This window comes from Notothenia coriiceps, unplaced genomic scaffold (genome assembly GCF_000735185.1).
Source record: "Notothenia coriiceps isolate Sejong01 unplaced genomic scaffold, NC01 NC01_scaffold00004795, whole genome shotgun sequence".
Lineage (NCBI taxonomy): Eukaryota > Metazoa > Chordata > Actinopteri > Perciformes > Nototheniidae > Notothenia > Notothenia coriiceps.
In genome coordinates this window covers 440,116-463,036 of record NW_011337496.1, presented here as the reverse complement: position 1 = coordinate 463,036, position 22,921 = coordinate 440,116, and the positions used below count along the sequence as shown (strand labels likewise).

The 22,921-nt window shown below is 41.6% G+C and overlaps 1 protein-coding gene across 3 annotated transcripts in view; it reads right to left on the bottom strand.

Moving 5' to 3' along the window:
- LOC104942565 (signal peptide, CUB domain, EGF-like 3) overlaps positions 1-22,921 on the bottom strand; it is a 78,972-nt gene that overhangs the window by 53,667 nt on the left and 2,384 nt on the right. For all 3 annotated transcript variants that reach the window (XM_010767806.1, XM_010767807.1, XM_010767808.1), the window contains exon 2: positions 9,682-9,804. In XM_010767806.1, coding sequence (XP_010766108.1) covers positions 9,682-9,804 — 123 coding nt within the window. The remainder of the gene's footprint in view (positions 1-9,681; positions 9,805-22,921) is intronic.

The window sequence follows — 22,921 nt, the reverse complement described above, 5'->3', positions numbered from 1 at the left end:
ATGTGTAGAGAAGTCGACTTTGAGAGGAGAAACCCTAGGTGAAGCTCTAATCTTATGATTGTCGTAAATATGATTATTACTGGACCGAATAGATTCGGTCACTCGTCCGTGAACTTTACAATCGAGATACTTTGCACTACATGACTCCACAAAAGAAGTCTACAAACATAAGAGGAGACCAGAGCAACGTGAATAACATTTGCGACAACCTAAGAATGTCCGGAGTCGAGATTCGACGTTACATAACATCCACACAGGTCCGGAATTATCTCCCGCCGTTATGGGGAGAGGGATATGTAGTGTGCGCTACCGAATTTCGCATAAAAAAGCCCATCACACATACAGCAGTAAGTTTTCTCCGTTGTTGCCTTTCTTGTCTGATGCACTATTGGCCTACTTCTTCTTGGTCTGGACGCATATATTGTGTTTGTTGGTTTTATCGCACAAGGTAAAAGGGAGATGTCGCTCTTTCGAGTGCGCCCGAAAGGGGTTTGGACCAGCTCTCGACCTCACAGTTACTTTAACAAAAGAGAGATGTAAGATATTGAACAACATATAATGTCTCAGAGAGCGCGGTTAAGTGAGTTGCAAACCGTAACAGCTGATCGTGACGACTAAGTCTGAATATACAACTGACTTGCGAGTCTTCGAGTCCTGCAGAGCTACGTAATAAAACAAAGGCTGACGGAAACCTGGGTGTCGCCTGTTTGCCAGTGGACAGACGTGGCGCCTTAATGATTGTGAAGCTGCACGCTCAGATAAAGTCTTGTTGGATGTGAGACGCCGATATCTCGATCCGTACCACGAACCACACAGGCCACGACAATTCAAGTTGGTAGAGTTTCTTATATACTGTATATTGAATGAAATTCGAAAACCGAAGTCAACACCCCAAATCGGCAGTAATAGAATGACACGTATGTAAGTCGTACGTACCAGAGAGGCTAGCAATAAATATCAGGACTATTTGATACGACACGGGTAGTCACTCTACTTATATTCTTGAGGACATTAACTCACGAGCGCGGGTAACAAGAGTTGACAGTATCACAAGCGAGCGCTGCAGATAGTTGTACGACTCCAAGTTGTTATATAAAACATGTTGGTGAAACATTTTACGAGTTACATACGACAATGATCCGTCTCGTCTTCAGATCTCAGTTCCGAGAAGTATACAAGGGGTCCGGGCGAGACGAATCTGTATAACAATACACGAGCGTAGTGACGTCTTTTTTATGAACAGTCGTTGTTCGACCAGAACTAACATAGGGACGAGCACAGCTTGAGCCTAGAGATACATAGCTGGAGTATACGTCTTGTTCGAGCATCATAACGTGCGAGAATTAATAGAACTTGTGTATAGACAAAACAATATCTTCTCCGTTGTGAGAGGAAGATATAAGATGAATCAAGGACTGACTTGAGAAGAATTAACCAAGTTTGTTAGATGGAACAGGACAACTCGACACACTTTTAGATAATCGTGTCACTTCGCAGTTCATCTTTAATGCCCCCGTTTTAATAGAGTTCGACGTTTCATCCTCTCTCCTGAGCTTCTTTCTCAGATCTACAATAACGTAAACTCATGATCATCTCTTTATTGAGTACTCGAAGAGAATGACGACTCGTTCATGTCCTATGAGTATCAGCGCGTCCCCCTTTCTCTACTCTTAGGGAGACCCAAAGCGCAAACATGCCAGCAAAACCACAAGCCTATCGTCTCGAACTACGCGCAATCATGTAAATCACGGAAGTGGAAGAGAGACGAGATACATCACGTCGCTACTTGTCCCATATTCGTAGCCCAGACTAATCGCACCAGACATATAGTCGTAACTCCTCCGCCCTAAACGTCCATCGAGAAGGGTCCGTCGGAGAACCCACGACACGTGCTGCGCCCGGTGAGGACACGGACGCGAGGGCGAAGTGTAACCAATTGGGTGGAGACGTGTTGTCCATGCACGTGGTCGTCGCGCTAGTTTCCTTAGATGGTTATGACGACTTACGATCGGCTGTTGTATCAAGATACAAGAGATAAAAGTACATATAAAGACAGTGACAGGTTCTGTAGCCGTTTGTAACACAGCTGTTATCTGGACAAGAGAGACCACGTGACCATCCAACGTGGTGTTTCAACAGAAAACGGAAAGTATTCAGTCTTTGTTGATTACGCGACTCTCTCCTATGTATTACCCTAATATACTTCCCAGGTATGTCTGTACCACTACATGACTCGAGTTCATCGCCCTTGGATTCGCAACTGATAAGTAGTTTTGGAGTTTGTACGTGGGGTGAATTACACCAGTTTATACTGACCCTGACCCCACATGCTCTCTCATGTGCTCCTCGAAAGATAAAAGCTGTGTCGTGGCTCTCAATGTGTTCATTTATACACATCCCACTATAAAACATCGAGCGCCACTGAGTTGATTACACCCACACCCCGAAACTAAGCCGAAGCTGTGGCGGCATGTCGCTCACTCATACACTCTGCAAGCACTCTCAAGAATTCGTATCATCCTCTGGATGTTCATCGTCCCTGGCAATGACATACACGTAGATACCTTTTCGACAACAAGTCAGCTAGATGACCGCCACGCATCTCACGCGGTTAAATCGTTTTGTTACAGTACTATACATCACTTACATAGCTACGGCTTTTTATTTTATTTTGAAAAAAAAAAAAAAAATAGATATCAGTGATCTCCCGGGTAGAAACGAGATAGCGAGTATCCCGTGCCTGGTCCTAAGCGTCGTGTATACCAATTATGAACCGCGGAAACGTATCCACCACTCAGCGTAGCGTATACGGCTCAAAGTTGTACGAGTTCCTTCGTCGACTGAGCTGTTGTAGACTGTCCCTCGAATACAATCTAATGCGAGGTCTTGCATTTGCACACAGCCATAACTTGAGAATGGACTCCTGATCGGGTGAAGCTCACTTGATAGTAGACATTCAGTAAAGTAGACTGGCCCACCGATGGCAACTGAGAGTCCGTATTTAACAACCTGAGTTGGGAAGGAGAGGTCAGATATCAACAAGTTCTACACCTAGACCTCGACGAAAAGAACCTCAGCCAATAGGGTTAGAGACGCTCAGCACACCAAATGTGTTATCCCGAAAACCGCCGTAACAGTTACCAGACGTTTCCGATTTAGGACCAACAGCAGGGTGCTTGGTAAGAAGTAAATGTAAAGTAGTAAACAATCGCTTAAAACCGCGCGCCAATGTACGTCCTGTGAAACCCTCACCTGCACTATGTCCTGTGTTCGCTGTACGACTTGAAGGTCACGCGGAGTACTCCCACCTTGAAGACACGTGGGCGGACTGGGTTGAGGTCGGGCGTCGATCTGGTGACGAGGTGTGACGGGGGTGAAGGTCTAATAAATGCATACAATGACACATCTTGACTCACTAACAACGCTTCTCATAAAGCACTATCTAGCGTCGTTATGTCACAACAGTGAGTTAAAACACATGTTTTATTCATTAGCCGTTTATCAAATACAAGTGTATGTCTCTAGTTGCCCGAATCGCGTTGTGTCGTCAACACCACAATGCGACCAATGTGATAGTTCGAATATGTGTCACCGACGCAGACATGCACCGCAGATCGAAGAAGTCCGTCACCACCACCTCCAGACGGGAGTATATAAAACTCAACAGCTCATGTCTTTCCGGTCCTACGATGCCACTCGCCCGGATTTGCGATCACAGGTCTGGTCACTATCGAGAAATGAGTGACGACGTTTGTTGGTGCCAGTTTGGAGTGTGCGTGGACGTTTCTGTTGTAGTATGAACGGTCATGGAACTCTGGAGCGTCTCTTAGCCCCGTAAATTTTTTGGTGGCGCCCGAACATCTTCAGCCCCTCCCAACAACATCACCATGAGCGCGCGTCTCGACAAGTCTCAGCAATGCGCGACCTCCGGAGCAGCGTCCCCCACTTTGATATGGAAAAATTTCTACCTTTCTTTAGTATTGTGGTGTCCTGATTTCAATGGGGAGCTCATTCCACCATTTTGGAGCCAGGATAGCAAACCCACGTGTTTTTGCTGATGGGAACTTGGGTCCCCCTCGCAGTGCGGGTGCAGCGAGCTGTTTGGCCGATGCAGAGCGGAGTGCACGTGCTGGGGTGTACAGTTTAACCATGTCCTGGATGTAGGAAGGGCCAGATCCATTTGCAGCATGGTACGCAAGTACCATTGTCTTGAAGTGGATTCTAGCAGTTACCGGAAGCCAGTGAAGGGAGCGGAAGAGCGGCGTGGTGTGGGAGAATTTAGGAAGGTTGAAGACCAGACGAGCCGCTGCATTCTGGATGATCTGCAGAGGTCGGATGGCACATGCAGGTAGACCAGCCAGGAGGGAGTTGCAGTAGTCTAGGCGTGAGATGACGAGAGTCTGGACCAGAACCTGCGTCGCCTTCTGGGTCAGGTGGGGACGTATTCTCCTGATGTTGTAAAGAGTGTATCTGCAGCAGCGGGTTGTTGCAGCGATGTTTGCAGTGAAGGACAGTTTGTTATCTAGGGTCACAGGTGGAAGGGGCTCTGGGGGGGTCAAGGAGGGTGGAGAAGATAGAGAATAGTTTTTTGGGATTGGAGTAGGAAGATTGGATCTTATTTTGAAAGAAAGTGCTGTATGCCTGAGAGATGGAAGCAGAGAAAGAGGAGAGCAGAGCCTGATAGGTTAGGAGGTTATCAGGGTGTTTGGATTTCCACCGTTTCCGCTCTGCTGCCCGAATGATGGTTCTGTTCTATGGTTCATAAATATGACAGAAAGCACAGTGAGCAGCTCTGTATTGAGAGCTATTAATCAGTTGGTAAGTCCCTGCACAAAGAGCCTCAGTGTGGAGGGAAGGAGGTTCAGCAGCACTCTGCCTCACGTCACCCAGACATGTCAGAGAGAAGAGTGTGCTGCAGTATGAACAGCTCCACTGTGAGTCTGCTCTCTGTTGGCTGTCAACTGTAACTAACATGTACTGCTGGGCCTGTAGCTCTTTTATGTGACTGCCCTCAGGTCAGTAAAGTCTGCCCCCTGTGATTGCAGCTGCTTGTAAAATTAAAAGCGGCTGTAATGTAAATCTGTCAGTGTGGCTCTTCCAGAAGATGTCATCACATATAGACATGGATGATGTTTATTTATTAGAAGTCCTTCAAGGTCAAGTTCAACAAGCCTCTTGAGTGTGTCATTAGAAGGTGAGGGGGAGTCAATGCCAGCCTGCAGGGTCTGAGGCCTGTATCTGTCTGCTCACTCTGTAAGGGTATAGCACGTTTCAGACAGAAAGGCTTTACATAGGGAGTAAGACACCACGTAAAGCAGGGGTGTCAAACTCAAGGCCCGGGGGCCAAAAACGGCCCGCGACTTCATTTTATGTGGCCCTGCAAGAGCTTGCAAAGAATATAATACGTTTATTATACGGTTACATGCCGCTTTACAGAAGCACGTTGCCAATTAACTACATGTCCCACAATGCATCTAATTTTGTGACATGCGCACTGAAAGGACTTGCAATTATTTGCCCTAGACTTTTGCTTTCAGACGTAGTTAATTATGAAGTTATTACCCTATCCGATAATAATCCAATGCAGAGGCAATAATGTCATATAACACATTATTTTATATATATTATATAGTCTTAAAGTTACAACCGGCCCTTTGAGTGCAACCATAATGCTAATGTGGCCCGCGGTGAAATTTAGTTTGACACCCCTGACGTAAACAAATGAAGCAATACAATTCATAAAACAGAATGAAGGGAGTCAACATTGGGAAAGCAGTAGATTCTTGCAGAGGTGCAGAAGCATTATATTATAATGCAGCAGTAAGCAGAAAGGTCGGGGCAGACCTCAGGTGTTCTGGAAGCTTCTTCCTAATGTGCAAAGTATACAAAACTCAAATCTGCCTCTACATTTCTGGTTCTGACCCTTGAAACCTGTCCCAGATGAGCAGTGTGTTAGACATGGACTTAGGTCCCAAATATGTTATTGCTTTGCATGTTAATAATAGTATTTTATAATCAATGATTTAAGATATTGGAAGTCAATGCCGAGCAGAGCCATACAGAGGTATGTCTGTGTACTACATTTCACTATTGAGTGGTATTAGTGACATTAAGTGAAGCTCATTGATGAAATGGTCCAAACTTTACTGTCAATGTAGCAGTTGATCTTTCTGTCGTTTGTTTGTCTAGTTGAACTTGGGTTTTATTTGCACAACAGAACCTTAAGAAAAACCAAAAGATACAAATAGACTTCCACATGTGTTCAGCTGGGATTGTCTGTTCGTTTGTTTATCAGCAGGATTACGGAAAAACTACAGCCCCGATTTTATAAACCTTTGTGGAAGGGTGTAGAATGGACCTAGGAAGAACATTACATTTTGAAACAGATAACAATCATGGGCCGGAATCACATATTATGTTTTATTTACGTTAACATGTATGATTTATGCTGCTTTCATGTTGTGTTTGAATAATCAACAAATTAATTTACAATTTGAAACTCACAGACAGACATCCATGTTGGTTCCACATTCACATTTAAAGCTCAAGAACATACCATAGTCAGAAAGACACAACTCCACAGTGATATTAAATGTGCTCTTTCTCTACTTTTCTTGGTAACACTTTATATTAAGGTACACAAATTAACCATCAACTAGTTGTTAATTAACATGCATATTAGCAGTATATTGGCTCTTTATTAGTCATTATAAAACACTTATTTATACTTTGTTCTACATGACCATATTCTACAAGTAAGAAGCCATTAGTTGAGAGTTTTTCCTCAATAACCCTCTAATTAGTGCTTATTTGCTGCAAGTAAGGAAGTTGTTGTGCATGAGTTTTGGTCTTAATATGCGCTGCTCAATATTGGCCTAATAAGGCAGTAGTAGCACAAGAATAGTAATTCTCCCATAATAACACAACAATATGATCTATTCTTATCTAACAAGACATGAAACTATAAGTGTTAATTGTGTCTAAATAACTCAACATTTATATCTAAATATATGTTTTGGGGTATTGCCAGTTCAGCTACCAATAGCAAGGTGATATTGACCTGTATGTTTCATATTTTTGTAGAATGTGTACTGAAGGTTAGCCAGTGAACCGGGTACAGGACATCGATGAGTAGACTGCTACTAATTTTCCCTTTTGCAACCTGAAGAGTAAAAGGGTCAAGTCCGTCAGAAAGCAATGAGTGTAAGTGTGAGACTTACACTGTAAGGATTAGGAACATGTATTGTGTTTATGTGATGACATGTGGAGATGTTTCTATACAATGACAAAATGCGTAAACATTCGCGCTAGCGTTAGCACAGTGGTTCTCAAACTTTTTCTGTCATTCCCCACTTTGAACAGGTGGGCCTTTTCAAGCCCCACCTGTTCCTCATCGCTCCAATAAAATGGTAGGCCAAGCTTTAAATTGTCAAAATGTATCGTTCTCTAACAGGGGTCTCCAACCTTTTTTAGGATGAGAGCTACTTTCAAAAAATAAAACAAGTCGTGAGCTACTTTTTTTTAGTTTTTTTGCAGTGTATATATTTAGCACATTTGAACATTATTATATGCTGACCTTTAACCTTTGTGTGCTGTTTGGGTCTGTGGGACCCGTTTACGAAAAGAAAATGTATGCAATTTAATTATTTTAACCTGCTTTATTAGGGGGTGGACCTCACCTCCTCTAGGGGGGTCCGGGGGCATGCACCTCCCGGGAAGATTTTTTTTTATGTTGAAGTGTTGAAGCCTCAATCTGGTGCACTTTGAGCAAAAAAAGAATTTATGGATACAGCTCTCAACACACTGAAAGGGAGCTGTATACTTTTGAATAATCCAAACATCTTTAGAATATGATCAAAACCAATAACAAATCATTTAAACTTGTTTATTCTTATCTTATGTTACCTAGTTAGCATTCTTTCTTTTTATTTATGCATATTTTACTAATCACTCCCCTTTTAAACTTGTGATGCTTCAGAGGCTGTGTGCTCCTCCGTGGCGATGACGGCTTGCGTTAAAAAATTATAATAAACATAGGCCTATTTGTAAAGTGGGGGAACACAAACGGGATTTCGAAAAGTGTCACGGTTAAACTCCTTGTGAAGTGGTGAGGTGCCACTCCACATTGCTTTTCTTCCCGACTGCAACGCTGTAAGTGATTTTGGTTTCAGTTGTGTGTGTGTGAGCAGGATCGGATTGGCCATCGGGAGATTCGGGACTTTCCCGGTGGGCCGATGCCTTTGGTGGGCCGCTGGCACTGACATAGGTGGCACGTGGACTTTCACAGCGCCGCTGCGCCGGTACCGCACCCGCCGCCGCAAACACCCGCCGTTGCGAGGCTCCGGCGGATCCGGCGCTGTGAAAGTCCACCGCCGTTGCGAGTCTCCGGCTGTAACAGTCCACTAACAGTCCGCGAGGACCCAGGTTCGATTCCGGCCTGAGGTCCAAAACATTTATTAAAAAAAAAAAAAACTTTAAAAAAAAAAACTCCCGTTCATCATTTCCATTCGCGACCCACCTATCACATCTCAGCGCCCCACACTTTGAGAAACGCTGCTATACACTAAGATAATTTTAGGATGGGAGCTTTCTTTAGCAAGAACCTGCAAGAAATGTCCAATTGGGCACCTGACGATTATTATACATAGTTGAAAAATGTTGAAAGTATAATTTAACAGCAGACAAATCACGAGTCCCCTTAAGACAAAATCTTGTGCTCGTATGGAATCTCAGCTGTTGCTAAAAGTTATATTGAACAAAGCCTTTAAAACTAAAAGTCCAACCTGAACCACGGACGATAAAGAGAAGCAAGGTGGAGGAGGTAATGAGGTTCACGCCATACAGCATGGAAACATTAACTTTCCTTTTTTGGATTCCTGCCGCTCTCTTTTCACACAAGTAACAGGTACTGTTCTTCTCAAATCAATCCCCCAGTTACTCAAAGATATTTTTCAGCTAATTTTTATGAATGTTACTTTTGAATTGTACAAGTGGATCGGCCTTGAAGAGAGACGTCAGCTAACCTTCAGTTCTATGGAAACCCGACCTTGCACATATTTTACAATAGATTCAATAAGGCCAACTTTTATAACCACCAGGCAGGGGGCCATGAAAAACACCCTGTCAAGTTAATGGAAGAATAATAATAGCATAAAATGACATAAAATATGGTTTTGTAATAATCCTAATAAAAATGTTGGAATATAATGATCGGGAAGCTGTGGGCACATTAAGAAATGTTAAAAAAAAGTCTACAAGGCCTGCCTCTGGCTGTGGAAATATCCCTGACTGCTTGGCAGGGCCTCCGACTGCCGTTTCAGCCACTATCTTAATTCTCTCCTCCAACATGTGTAGGAAATGTACTGCCTCATTTCATCTTGTCACAAAGGAGCACTCTGCACCTGGCTCTCCCCTTCCTCTGTCTGCTGCTCTCCCTCTCTCTCTCCAACCTCTTCAGGAGAGTCTTAAAGCTAGTGAGTTATGTTGAGTGAGACAGAAGGTCTTATCAAGCCTGTCACTGGCCCAAGGGCTTACGTTCAGATAGATGAGGCAAATCAACTTGAGAAATGTTCCTTTTACTTTAATGTACTGTAAAAACCCTTCCTGTGCTCCCACCGACGGGAGAAGAAGTGTGTGCCTCCAACCACAGTAAATTAGCACATTAATCCGTTAACACTTTACCTTCACAGTGTTTTCCATCCCCTTTATAGCCTGACTTGCAGATACATTTGTATGACTTCAGGGTGTTCTGACAGATTGCATCGATGCTGCAGTTGTCAAGCGCCTCTGCACATTCGTCCACATCTAGAAAAGGAGGAAAGAGGGAGGGGGTGGTTAGTGGACGGAGCAAAGGCTTTCTTGATGAGGGTGACACAAAATCATAGGTTTTCAAAATGTAATTCATTATAATGTAATTGGTTGTGCTTCATTCAACCACTTACCAGATACAAAAACACATTAAAATGATAACTGAAAACCTTATTAAATGAATGCCATTTTCAAGAACATTTATTCCAGAGCACTTTTTTAGTGGTTACAGTAGAAGCCACATTACCACCACACACAAGGGAGGGGATTTCAACATTGAGATTTCTTTTTGCATGTCATACCATTCTTACTCCCAATTTCCAGAATCTCTGAAAACCAAGGCAAAAATTCCCCTTTAAAAAGTAACCTTTAACTGATCAACTGGGCATTTTTCTTTAGAAATTAGGGTTATGAAAATCAAAGGCTTGTGAAAAAAACGAATATCCAACAGGAGCCTTAATAACACATCAATTAAAAACAAATAATAATACAAAATATATAATTGGGATACCTATGGCTGGTTAACGAGCCAATTATCAAAATAATTGCCTATTGACATATCGATTAGTCCACTAATTGTTGCAGCTCTAGTACAATGTTGTTTCAGTACCTGCCTTCAATGGAATACAAACAAAAAGGTACACAGGCAAAAGGCCAACGTTAGCACCAACCATCTTAATGTAGCGTGTTAGCATGCTCATTCTGCTAATGAGCGGTTGATGGGCATTCTGCTAGTGATGCAAGTGTTTGGTCAAAAACGTTTTGGACAAATTGAAATATTGATCATCTACTGCAATAATGGTACAACAGGAACATTCACCAATAGCCACTATGGATGTTTGAACCATTTTGCAAGGCAATTTTTCCCAAAAGTTGTCGAGATATTTTGATAGAAACAAAAATGTAAATGTCATGCTAACAGTGGGAAACACACGGAAAAGTAAAGAGATCACCAAAGGCATTAGGATTCATCCTCTGCGGACAAATAATGTTGGTACCAAATGTTATGATAATCCATGCATACAAAGATATTTAAGATATTTAAGTCTGACCTAAGTGGTGGACCAGACAACAGATGGAAAATGCCATCCGTAGAATCATACTGCCAACAAGGCTAAAATCAAACACCACTACAACAAAACCAGAAGCATGTATGTGGATTAAAAACACATTTTGAGCATTATGTACACAGTATGAACTTCAACCAAACAGGATGTCAAAGCCTAGACTAGTGAATCACATGTAGGCTTACTTATATCTCAAATCCCGGAATTACAGGTATGGGCAGGTATAAATTAGCTCAGTATAAAAGGTTTGTGTAACGTCTGGATTGAGTTTGAATTGTAAAATAGAGAATGTGAAAAGATAAGAATGGAAATGGATTTAATCGGAAGCAAGATCAGGTTTGCCTCATGGAGCCCCTAATCCCACCAAATCCCAGTTAACTAGCCCAGGTGTTTAGGATTACCCCCCTGCACACAGGGGAAGGGCAGCTTAACAAGGTTTACATAGCTTCCAATATCACTCTTATCACAAGCCCTCTGCAGGAGCCGGCTGATCCCACTGGGAAATGACCTGTAACCTAAACCCTGATATTGCCCATATCTGCCTATTCCTGGAGGACATCAAGTCTGCTGTGGACAGAAGGACATTGATGGCACCAATTACACCAAATTGAATTGAAATTGAAGGTAATTTCAAAGGTTTGAACACCAAATGCAAACATGGCGAGTCATCACAACAGGAACTTGTTAATTCTGGTATTGCTTTATGAAGAACACAAGGCTACCAGGTCAGATCCATTCTTATCCTGCTATAAAGTGAATTTCACTGAAAAGCTGGCAGAGGTTTCAGTGCTTGAGTAAAAAGTATTTGGTTTCTGAATCAAGATTAGGTTTGACAAGACAAAAATACAAAAATACAATGCAATGCAATGGTAGCAGCTCTGAGATGCTGAGCTGTGCTAAATGCTAACATCAATATGCTAATGAGCTGTGAGGGAGTGTGGTTGTCTGTCAATCTAAGGTTGTGGGTTCCCAGCCGCTGCAGTAAAACCTATTGATGCATCCTAGGGCAAGATACATAACCATAAATTGCTCCCGATGGTATGGCCAAAGCTGTGTGTGAATGTTAGCTTCTTCAAGTAGTTGGCACCTTGTATGGCAGCCATTGCCTCTGTATGAATGGGTGAACGAAAGTTATTATGTAAAAACGCTTTCACTCGAAACCAGAAATATTACCCTGCTGGTGGCTCTAGAGGAGAAGGGCTCACCATCTTCAGTATGGATGCTTTCACACTTGTATTTCCATTCATTCGGTCCGGACCAAGGAGAACAAATATATCTTTCTGCATTTCAGTCCTATTCCAGTTTCTTTTCACAACAGCTTTTTAAAACAAACCAAGAGAAGTAAACATGAAGATATACAGACTGGTTAATTGCTATTGAACCATTTTGGCGACCTGCATCATCAGGACCAATTTGGGAAAAACGACTTTGATTACTCAGAGAGGTTTTAAGCACTTTGACGCTACACAAAGAGCTAACGATAGAATCAAAATAATATATGACTATGCATATTAGCAATTTGCTAAGAGACTGCACGTTATGAATAATGACTAACAGCTAGAAATGAGACAAAAAAGAACCTGACGTAGTAATGATTTGAGGCTTATCGTAGGATCACTTTCACAAACTTTATAATGAACTTAATGAACTGACAAAGTTGGATATATAGATCAATTATAACATCGTAATCAGCAGATGGATTTATAAGTTCAGCTTTCTAAAATCCTGTTGTTGAATTGCTTTCACAGCCCCACTAATGAGAGATTTTACATACATCCAAAGGAACTATACTCATTGGAAAAACATACCTGAGTTTTTTTTTAGCCATGCCAAAAAAATGTTAGCTGTTCAAGCACCGTTAGATTCACCCTGTCATCAATAACTTCATTGCTTAATAGTTACATTTTCTTGCCTAGATTGAAGTGGTGGACATCCCAAGACCCACACTAACTGTTTTAATAGTACTAGACTTTTAAGATGTCGAGTCAAGGTTAAAGGTTTGAAAACAGAGCAGCCAGTCGATTTGACCAATTTGGTTTGATTGTTTACATTTCTGCTACATTCAGTAAGGAATATAGCACCAGGAAAAGTTGTGGCTCCTCTCTTGCCAAGTTTCCACAAAGCCATTTAGTGATGCAGGAGCTCCCCGCTCCCCGCGCCCTGCATTGATTTATATTATGTGAGAACAATAAAGATTCTTCTGAGGAGCAGCCCGGGTCCGTCCTCTTTACACACCATCTTCCAGGATAAGAACAGAAAAGACTGTGTGAAGTGTTTTTCAATAGAGGAGGCATTTATCACAAAGAAATATCTGTCCTATTGTCAAATGTCTTGGTGCTGAGTCTCTGCTGTAATTAATATTCATTATGACAGAAACTCAAAGAATCCCTCTTTTCATCTCGGTATTAATGTTTCCATCTGGAGCCAAAGTTCGCATGCACACAAAAACACACTCTCAAGCTCACATACACTATTTTAAAAACACGCCTCAAGTCGGAAACTTTAAAGAGTCACATCATAACATATCATCTGAAAGGTTAATGATGAAACTCAAACACAAATGTGCAGCGCAGAAAAACAGTAAATTATATATCTGTCTCCTCAAGTCAAATTAGCATGCAGACTAGTTTAATGCAGTCAGTGCTTCGGGCGACTGCTGTGCGCTAAAGAGGCAACAGATAAGAATCTGTAAGTAACTGATGTTATGTTACCGGCATCTTATAATATATTATCTTCACTAAAATGTTTAATGATTGCATTTAGGGTTTTAAACAAACAAAACAGCAATTATTTAACCAAATGTTCGAAAGCTTCTGCCTCTTTAAAAATCTCCTTACAATCTATAAAAGGATGGCAAATCTGCACTAAAGATACATCTTTGTGCAAATATAACTTTTACTTAATGTAATCTGAGACAGCACCAGCTACTACACTAACTGTATGAGCACATGACAAATAAATTAAGTCTGTGCAAAGGGTTTGCATAAAGTGAGAAACTCAATAAACCAAAATGTGGAAACCAACCAAAACACAAGCAATTTGTGACTTCAACATTCCCATTGCCTTTAGTTTAAATTGCACAAATTGAAATGAAAACAACGAGGACACCCTGGCCCACAAACTACAAAATCCTATTTTCCTTTTGTAAATCTTCCCATAAAAGTTACTGGGAGTTTTCCAACATACAAATGAACAACAAAACCAAAATCTGCTGGTTAGGTTGGAAACCCAACATGTCTTTGCCGTGGAAATAAACATGTCAGAATCGATAATCCCTTATGTTCCAGAAGAGAATCCTCTGAACACTTTGAGGGGAAAAAAACATGGAGCATGCTCAGAAATGCTGCTCTGGTAATTGACTCATGCCCGAGATGAAAAGATTGTGTTTTTCATTGAGTTTCTTTCATTCTTTTGTGTTGAGGAATCACAGTTGTTGAGAACAAGTTAAGGCAGTGGAGGATGAAGCCGACGCTTCGAGACAAGGATGAATAAACAACGCCAAAACCAAAGAAGAAAGGGATGTTGGGCAATGCTCAGATGTTTAAACAGTTTCCTTTGGGGAATGTGTCATTTCTAATATTGCTGCTGTTGCTGCCCTCCTTTGGTTCATGCACTTGAGCACAGCAAAGCCACAGAAAGCTGGAGTCTGTGTTTAAACCCAGTGACATTCTCAGAGTACTGAGTTTGATGATTTTCTTAGATAAAAAAAAGCTAATATACAATATTGAAACATGTTTTCACTCCTCTCAAACAGACTCATTTCATGCTCTATTGTCTGCTCAATGAAACTTGCTGTGTTTCAAACTACTATCCTCATATGCTGTCGACTCAGCAAAGCAGACTTTTACTTTCGGTCGGTGGCAATAGGAGAGTTTCAGAGTTAGTCGGGTATATACATGTGATTTATTATACCTGTATTACATTTGCTGGATAAAACATCCTTATGTCCTCACAGATGGTCATTAGGAAAGTTACTCTGAAAAGCCATTAGTCCATTTATTCCCTGCATGAAAGTCAGAGCTGCCGGTTAAGGGCTGCTGGCCGTGGAGGTGAGACCCTGTCAGAGGTGCTTTTCCTCCCTGATTTATGAGAAGACCATGGGATAAGCGGTGTATTTAGCTGGGCCGGCTCAAGGGGGTGTTAGCAGAAATAAAACTCAGAGGGTAGAGCGCGAGTGTGTGGGAGAACTGTAGTGCTGAAGGTGTGTAGTTCAAACATAGGGTAATGTTTACTTTGAGTGTTGAGACCCTCACTGTTTGCTTTGCCCCAAAGCTGCCCCCCTTCAGCCCATCACCTTTCCTTTAGATACAGAAATAGACTGAGTGGAGCTGGGACACCCATAGGTGTAGCTTTACTGGCGCTGCCTGCAATCAACTTTCAAAAATAAAAGTAAAAAAATATGGACCAAGTGATGCATTCAGTCAGCGGGAGCAGCAGAGTATTCAGCTGTGTATTCCTGACAGAATGATTTGGTGCAGCTTTTCAACGGTCGCAGTTTCACGTCAGAAACAAAACATTCTTTCTTGACAAAAGCATTTTCGGATGAAATTCATCATTTTCATGAGCTCCTTGTGGGAAAGGCGGAAGGGTGCTGGGTTCAAGTCCATAAAGAGGTGTTCTTAGGATCACAGCGTTTGTCGTACTGCGTATAATTACAAAGGAACAAGTATTGTAATTATCCATCTTAGAACCACACTTACACTATACTTAGGGTTGTGGTTGTGCAGGATGGGGTTAATGTCAGGATAATTACTTTAGCTACAGAGCAGCAGAGGCTGAATGGCTGATTCTGTTTGAAAGACGGTAACACCTCTTTTTCTACTTACTGTAAATGAGCCATATGATGAAATGATGTTCAACTCACAAACATTTGTTGTAAAGAAAAAGCATAGGGTTTGGAAAAATGGCTCATTTCCTCAGTCTCGCTTTGGGATTGGAAAAAATACAGCAAGCAATTTTTTGTACCGCCTGAGAAAAAGGGGAAATTAATATGTCCCTATTAACATTTAAAGATCTCTTTCAGACATGTTTCAAGACCAATACAAATACATTTTCTATAAAATAATGAATCTGTTTGATTTGTTGCTTCTACAAAGTAATTTAACTACCTTGTTAAAATTGTTAATATTGTTCAAATTAAATCTATGCTTCACCCGCATCTGAAAAATCGAGACTCTTTGACTGCTTGATACAAGATGTCTCCTGCTTCCCCAAAGTCTTTCCATGATTTGCTTTGAAAATAGTTATTCTAGGTGCGTCTTGAACTCAGATTTCACAGAGAAACTTTCCCCCTTCAGCAGAAAAATGTGAAAGCTGACCCTGCCCATTCCTCATTATGCACAACTCAAAACATAACAACTAACAAACAATCTGTGTACCACTCTTTTTTAAATGTTGTATACGCTCACCACATCACAGTGATATTAGTTGCCTGAATGTGTGTACACCCAGCGCTATATATGGTAGGCACTAATGAGAGGAAGTGAGTGTGAGGTTGTGGAAAGGACAGGAACTATGGCTGGTTGTTGCAACATTATCACAGCACACTGGAGAAATGTCACAGACTTCCAAAATGTGCAGGGCAGCAGACTGGCCAGTCCCCCCCCCCCTCCCTCTACCGAAAAATGGTTTTGATGAAATGCAGACGTCAACATTAACACAAAATTTAGCATCTCTCCCCCTCTTGCCAAGATCCCCTTCAGCTAATGAAGGGACACTCTGTTGGCTGTCCAGCAAACCTCTACAAAGTTGTGAATAAAAATATCAACTGCTTCCATTCGGGATATTTACACTCATCCTTCACACACTCTAAATGTTTAGGAATCATGACCACTGACTGATCCTGTGCTTTCAGAAACTGTGATCACAACTTCAAAACCCCGGGTCCCTCCCTGCTTGTGTCCACCAACCGTGAAGCCTCAGATGAATCTGGAGCCGGAGGGAAAATGCACAAAGACATGAAAGCTGAGTTTAAGGAGAGCTACATCTTGTTAACTTGCTGAAAGACTATCTTTGCGTTTAGCTTGTTTAAAACCAGAGTGCACAAGACTTCCTTTTATTATTTATGTCTATTAACCTTGTGAACCTTGTGATTGTATATTCTTTAAAGGGGCACTCAGTTCACCTGTGAAGTCAGTAGTAAAATGGAGTTTAAAGTTTGAAAACACTAATGATGTATTCAAATCAAAGGTTGTTGTTGAGTTTCATTATGGGAAATTCTAGTTTCCTCTTTGGCGGTTAATACAGTTATCTTATCAACCCTAACAAATTATAATCTATTCTTTCAATTTCCAGTTGAACAAAATAGGAAATAACTTCAGACAAGGGGAAATTGTGACCATATTTGTTTAAAAGCTTCCAATAACCTGGTCAGCTTCTTAAGTCCAACATTTGTCAACCCCTTGTTCTACAGTTGATTCTGTAATAACTGATATAATGGATGTGTATTTTGGGTTGTTCAACTGACTCAAACCAGCACATACCAATATGTGCTTTCCAACAAAAAGACAGCGACAATGATGAGACAAGTTTGACCTCGTTTCATTTATTAAGCATTTCTCAAACTCTGTGAATAAATAATGTTGATTCCCTTATTTTGACCACAGACCAAGCATCTGGTGCCCTGCTTTCCCTTTAGCATGTGTGGCCCTAATACACTATGACTCACAGACCTCCGGACCACCTCCAGAAGAAAAACACTTATTACAGTAATTAAGGGAATCATAGAGTAATACTAAGAGAGCGCAGAGAGGTCGACGTGACATGCTCCAAGGGTCTGGGGTCTAATATGTAGCACACTGAATAATTGAGCATAACTTGTAACCATTTCCCATGAGGAGTCAAAGTGACAAGAAATTCATTTGAACCTTTCAGGGTATTTTTCAACCTTCGTGGCATGTGTCGTCCACTGTTAATGGCCCCATGCAGCTTATTTTATACACGGAAAGGGTGGCACTTAGACCAGCTGTATACCTTATATTTATACAAACAGAGCTAACTGACATGACACTCTACCCTCTGCACACAGCAATTACATTCATTGGTGGTTACTTTAACCAGATACAGTACCGACTATAAAGATGGCTACGTAGCAATTACAGCACAAGTGTGATATTTTTAGTTGTTTCCTGTCAAACTGGGGCATAAAGTGAATGGTTCTGTGTAAGCTGTGAAGCAGGCATTACAGCTCAGAAATGTGAAGTTCAGTGGGCTGGAACTGACTGGATATATGTTCCACTTAAATGCAGTGAGACAGCATAATCACTTATTGCTAACATTTCACTCGTAAAGAAGTATAAACTGTTTGATGGCCTCTCCATCACTACTGTATTTCAATCTGACTGGAATGGGTGTCAGAGAAGAAAATGTAAAATGTCAAGGCTTTTTTTTAGAGAGGTAAAAAGGTTAGGGCAAGTTAGGGAGAAAACTTTCTAGCAAACTTTTTTCAGATAAATATTTGTCACTGTTTGTCAGTTAACCCAAAGCAAATTTTTTTTTTAAATATATACAGTTTATAATAAAATATGAGAAATAAAAGCCTCAAATCTTAAAGTTTGCAACTGGCTAAAGTTTGTCATTTTTGCTTAAAGAAATTAAAGTTAATATTGCTGTTCACTTTCCTGTTGATGGATGATCAATTCATCATAACAGCTCTATATGACCCCAATATGGATATTATTGTTATACTGTAAGTATTATTGAAATCTATAAAAATCTTTTTTAACCGTAAACATTTCTTGCAATCTATAGACACCTGGCCACTCAGAGTACCCTTTTTAATTATGTGAATGACATAAATGTGCACCTTTTAATATTACAGTACATCGTAAATCATCATTGCTTCTAGAGCTGCAGTTTAAACAAAACGTTATAATTGACTCTTGAAATGGGAATATTTACTTACATTTTTACAGACCAAATGATTAATGAATTAATCAATAAATATACTGCAGATTAATCAATGATAAACATAACCCTAGATGCAGCCCATATGCCTGTATGATCGATTGCATAATGATTTAAAACAAAGAGCCGTGAACAACCAGTGCTTGCCATTAATCAACAGCATAAGCTATTACAGTCTGCAATAAATATATATCTGGAGTTCAGTGGGGGTGATTAAATACTGCAGAGGGTCATGTGTTTTGTCCCATGCCTCTGTCCATTGAGGATGTCCCATATTCAACGGTGAAGTCATCCGTCTTTCTACCCAGAATGCATTGGCCAGAACCCACCAAATAAATAACTAGGCGTTTTTTTTTTCATTTGGATTCCTTGATGTATTGGGTTGGATTTTTCCATTACTAAGCAGAATAAGAGCATTTCCTTTGACTTCCAGCAGTCTCTAAAGCTGGCGCTCACCATCAGGAATGTAAACACACACAGTCTGTAAACAAGGCTCTCTCTGACCCCCAACCCCCCTCCGACAACGCTGACCACCGCAGACCAGCCTAATGACGTCCCTCGCTGACCCCCCCAAACTCTCAAAGAGAGACGCAGCCTCATTATTCAGCAGAGAGGTCACAGGGGGGAGCGGGGAAGAGAGGCCAAAGAGGAGGAAGGATGGTGGGGCGTCAGCTGTGGGATTAGAGAGTTCAGAGCCTGAGGTGACAGTCCCCCTGATGTCTCCTCCTGAGTCACAGTACCCCCAATCAGTGAGTAATGTAACAGAAAAACAAATGTGGGCTCTGTGGAGAGGGGGTTAGTTAGAGGATTAATGATCTGAGAGCTGCTGCAGCTGGCTGAGGGACGGCACGGAGGCTCCGCAGCAAGCCATCAGCACTTTTGAAGGGGGCTCTGGAGGTGAGTTTAAGTCTGGGGGGGGGTTAAATTGCCATCAACAATGATTCCATCCTCCCCCGAAACCAACAGGGATGTCAGCACAGTGCCGCATCTGCACAGAGAACAAAGGCCACTGACAGGCCGAGAGGGAAAGAGCAGGAGAGAGTTTTTAAAACCACAACTCCACAGTCGGGAGAAGTATCACAGGACTCATTTGGAACATATTGTTCAGATTAAAGCCTCGATAAATAAACAAACTCCACACTAGCTCTGCACTCCTCAGTGTGAGGGTTTGCATGTTTCTCACCACTGGACACTGGTGTTGCATACAAAGCAGTTGTCATGGTGTTTGCAGGAAAAGTTTGGGTGATTTAAACTACTTTGTCTTCTTGTTGCACAGGGAATATACACTGTGTACAGCATTGTCAACCCTGCACCCATTGTAAATGAGCTGACAAATAATGGTCACAGCCGTGTCGCTAGCTGCTGATAAGGTGATTTTCTGCTTGAGAAAGCCATGACAGAAGAATCTAAACAGCTGATGTGTTCCTCTGGGGATCAGGGAAAATGCAATATCTACAGGTAGGTAGCTGGGACATTTTCAAATTCAGTTTATATGTGCAGCAGACGATGGAAAGCAGTTATAATTGGATGTAAAATGAAGAAAAGCAGAAAAGATGATTAGACTACAAAGACTCACACACATGCCGACACAAACTGAAACACTAATCATTCACAGGAAACTCTAAACCAAAAACATAATTGGGAAATTCTGAGTTTGATAAAAATGACAATCTTATATCCATACGATAAATATGAAGCTACAGCCAGTTAGCTTAGCATCAAGACTGGAAATGTGTGATAACACATAGCCTCAAACACATTGAAATAAAATGCATCTACCAGCACCTAAAAATAACTTGTTATAGCTTCATTGTTCAATCTATACAGAAACATAAGGTGTAACGACAATTAACAGTATTGCGAAGGGGGGGTGTTGACTCTTCCTTGACTCAATGCAGTTGCCAGGCAACCAGCAGAGACTCAAGGAAGTAACCGGACTGATTAAACAAACTAGGAATTAGGTGTTAATTAGTGAGCTTCAGGGGTGCTGGAATATGCATTCAGTAACAATTTGACAGAGCCAGGTTAGCTCCCCCCTCCCTTTCTTGTAGTGGTGCTAAAATAAGCTGCTGGTTGTAGCTGTAAATTGAACGATGAGAGAAGTGGTGTCAATCTTCCTACTCAAATAATGGTGTTTCCTACATTTCTTTAAATTGACATATTGTGCATGTGATGCCGATACATTAAGCAGTGAAACTTGCAAAAGAGAGAACTAATAACGTTATATCTCATTTTCTTAAGATACAAAAGACACTCTAGCAAATATGCGGTTTAATGCAAGGAAAAAGGGGAATAGATGGATTAAATGCTAATCATTTGCAAAGTGCACTTAGAGCTCCTTGTTTAGAGAATCCCTGACGCTCTGTTGCAGATGAAAATGTCTTTATTTTTTCCTTCCAGCCGTAGCCGGGATGAAAGTGAGTGACTGTCCAGAACGAAGGCTCACCGAACCGCCTTGGGTCACAGCTTGCACCAGACAGCTTCCACTTTACATGTGCCAGTAAACATGGCCTTCGCTCTGTGTGGAGCTGTAGCCTGCCTGCCCTAAAATTAAACTAAAATGTTTCTATCAAGCTGCAACTTGGCCACACTGAAGAGAAAAATAAAAAAGCACAATAAACCTCGACTGCTCCCTGTTTTTTTAAAAGATTCTCTATCTATAACGGAGCCTCATTTTAGGAAAGTGAAAGCACTTGTGCCTGCTAAGTGCAATCATTAATATCCAGTCTAAAAATCCCTCATCGCAGTCATACACACACACACTTGTCCTCGCAACACACCCATAGATCAAAGTCATTTTCGTGATTCATACCGCATTGCTCTTGGACAGAATGGTTATCAAGTGTTTTCACCGCTCAAGTAATGCCAAGATAATAATCTCTCTGCTCTCTCGGCTGCTCTGTAACAACATGTACAGTGGTACTGGAGCGCTACTTGTCAGGCAGATGCTTTTTGAGTGTGTCTGCTGAGTGGTAGAGTGAAGCTCGATTGATCCCCTCCACCCACTCATCAGCAGGTGACCGAGGGCTACCCCGAGGCTCAACCTGCCACAGACACTCGGATCATAATGAGAACACAACCATCTGTCACTGCTGCCGAGAGAGAAAAGACTGACTTTTTGTAAAGGGCATTTCTAGGTTAGGAGCTCATCTGCTTTAATTGGGTCTACATAGCGAGATGTAATGAATGGGAGAAATTAAAGGGTGATATGTCACTTTGGTTAAATGATCCGAACAGCAATGTCCTGATCTGCAAAGTCTGTAGCTTCTCAAAGTCACAGACCATCCCGATGAGAGGTTTTTTTTTTTTCTTCCCTGGCTGACCTGAAAACATCTTCCATTCGCCCGGCTGTTAAAAATGACTTTACCAAAAATTGTGCTCCGGTACCTTGGCAGGCAAATAGGGACTTTTGTGTCTGCTTGTTTTAAAGCACTTCCAGTCTCTGAGGGGATAAGTGTAACTGCTCCACAAATACCACTGTATGAGCCTGTCAGGACTCACAGGCAACGCATAAAACAAAACACACAGCCAGAGAAACGAGAGTGAAGGTGATGAGAAACGAACTCCAAAGTGTTGTCAAAATGTTAAGTGAGATGACTTGCCATGTCCATAGAAGACAGTGCTGTAGACTGTCCACTTTCCTTTGGTTTCTTCATCGTCTTTCTACTTAACAGCTAACATTCAGAGACATTCAAGGGCATGGGCAGAAATAAAAGCCCTATAATAGTTATTTTATGTTTCTTCAGCTTCGAAAAAACCAACATTCTCTTCTCACTGTCCCAATTACATGTACGCACACACATTTGCAGACACTTCCATGCTTACACAGACCTGCAAAATGTCCTCCCTTCTATCAAGTAACACAAATCTGCCGGACTGGATCAAGGGGACCGGAGAGGGGGGACAGAAGGGAGCTGTGCATGTCTTTTTTGGTTTCATTAATATAAATAGCACACAGGCTGACAGCGAGCTTTTTGACACTCTGGGTGTCATGCAGTCGTAGCTTATGGCTGACAGAGAAAAACCACAGCTACTTCATTAAGTGCAAAGGAAAGGAAGCGAGGACAAAGCAAACAAAGCAAGAGTTGGGTGAAAAAGGGAAAGAGTGAGTGTTGGGGGTGGATGGGTTGGTGAAGGAAGGG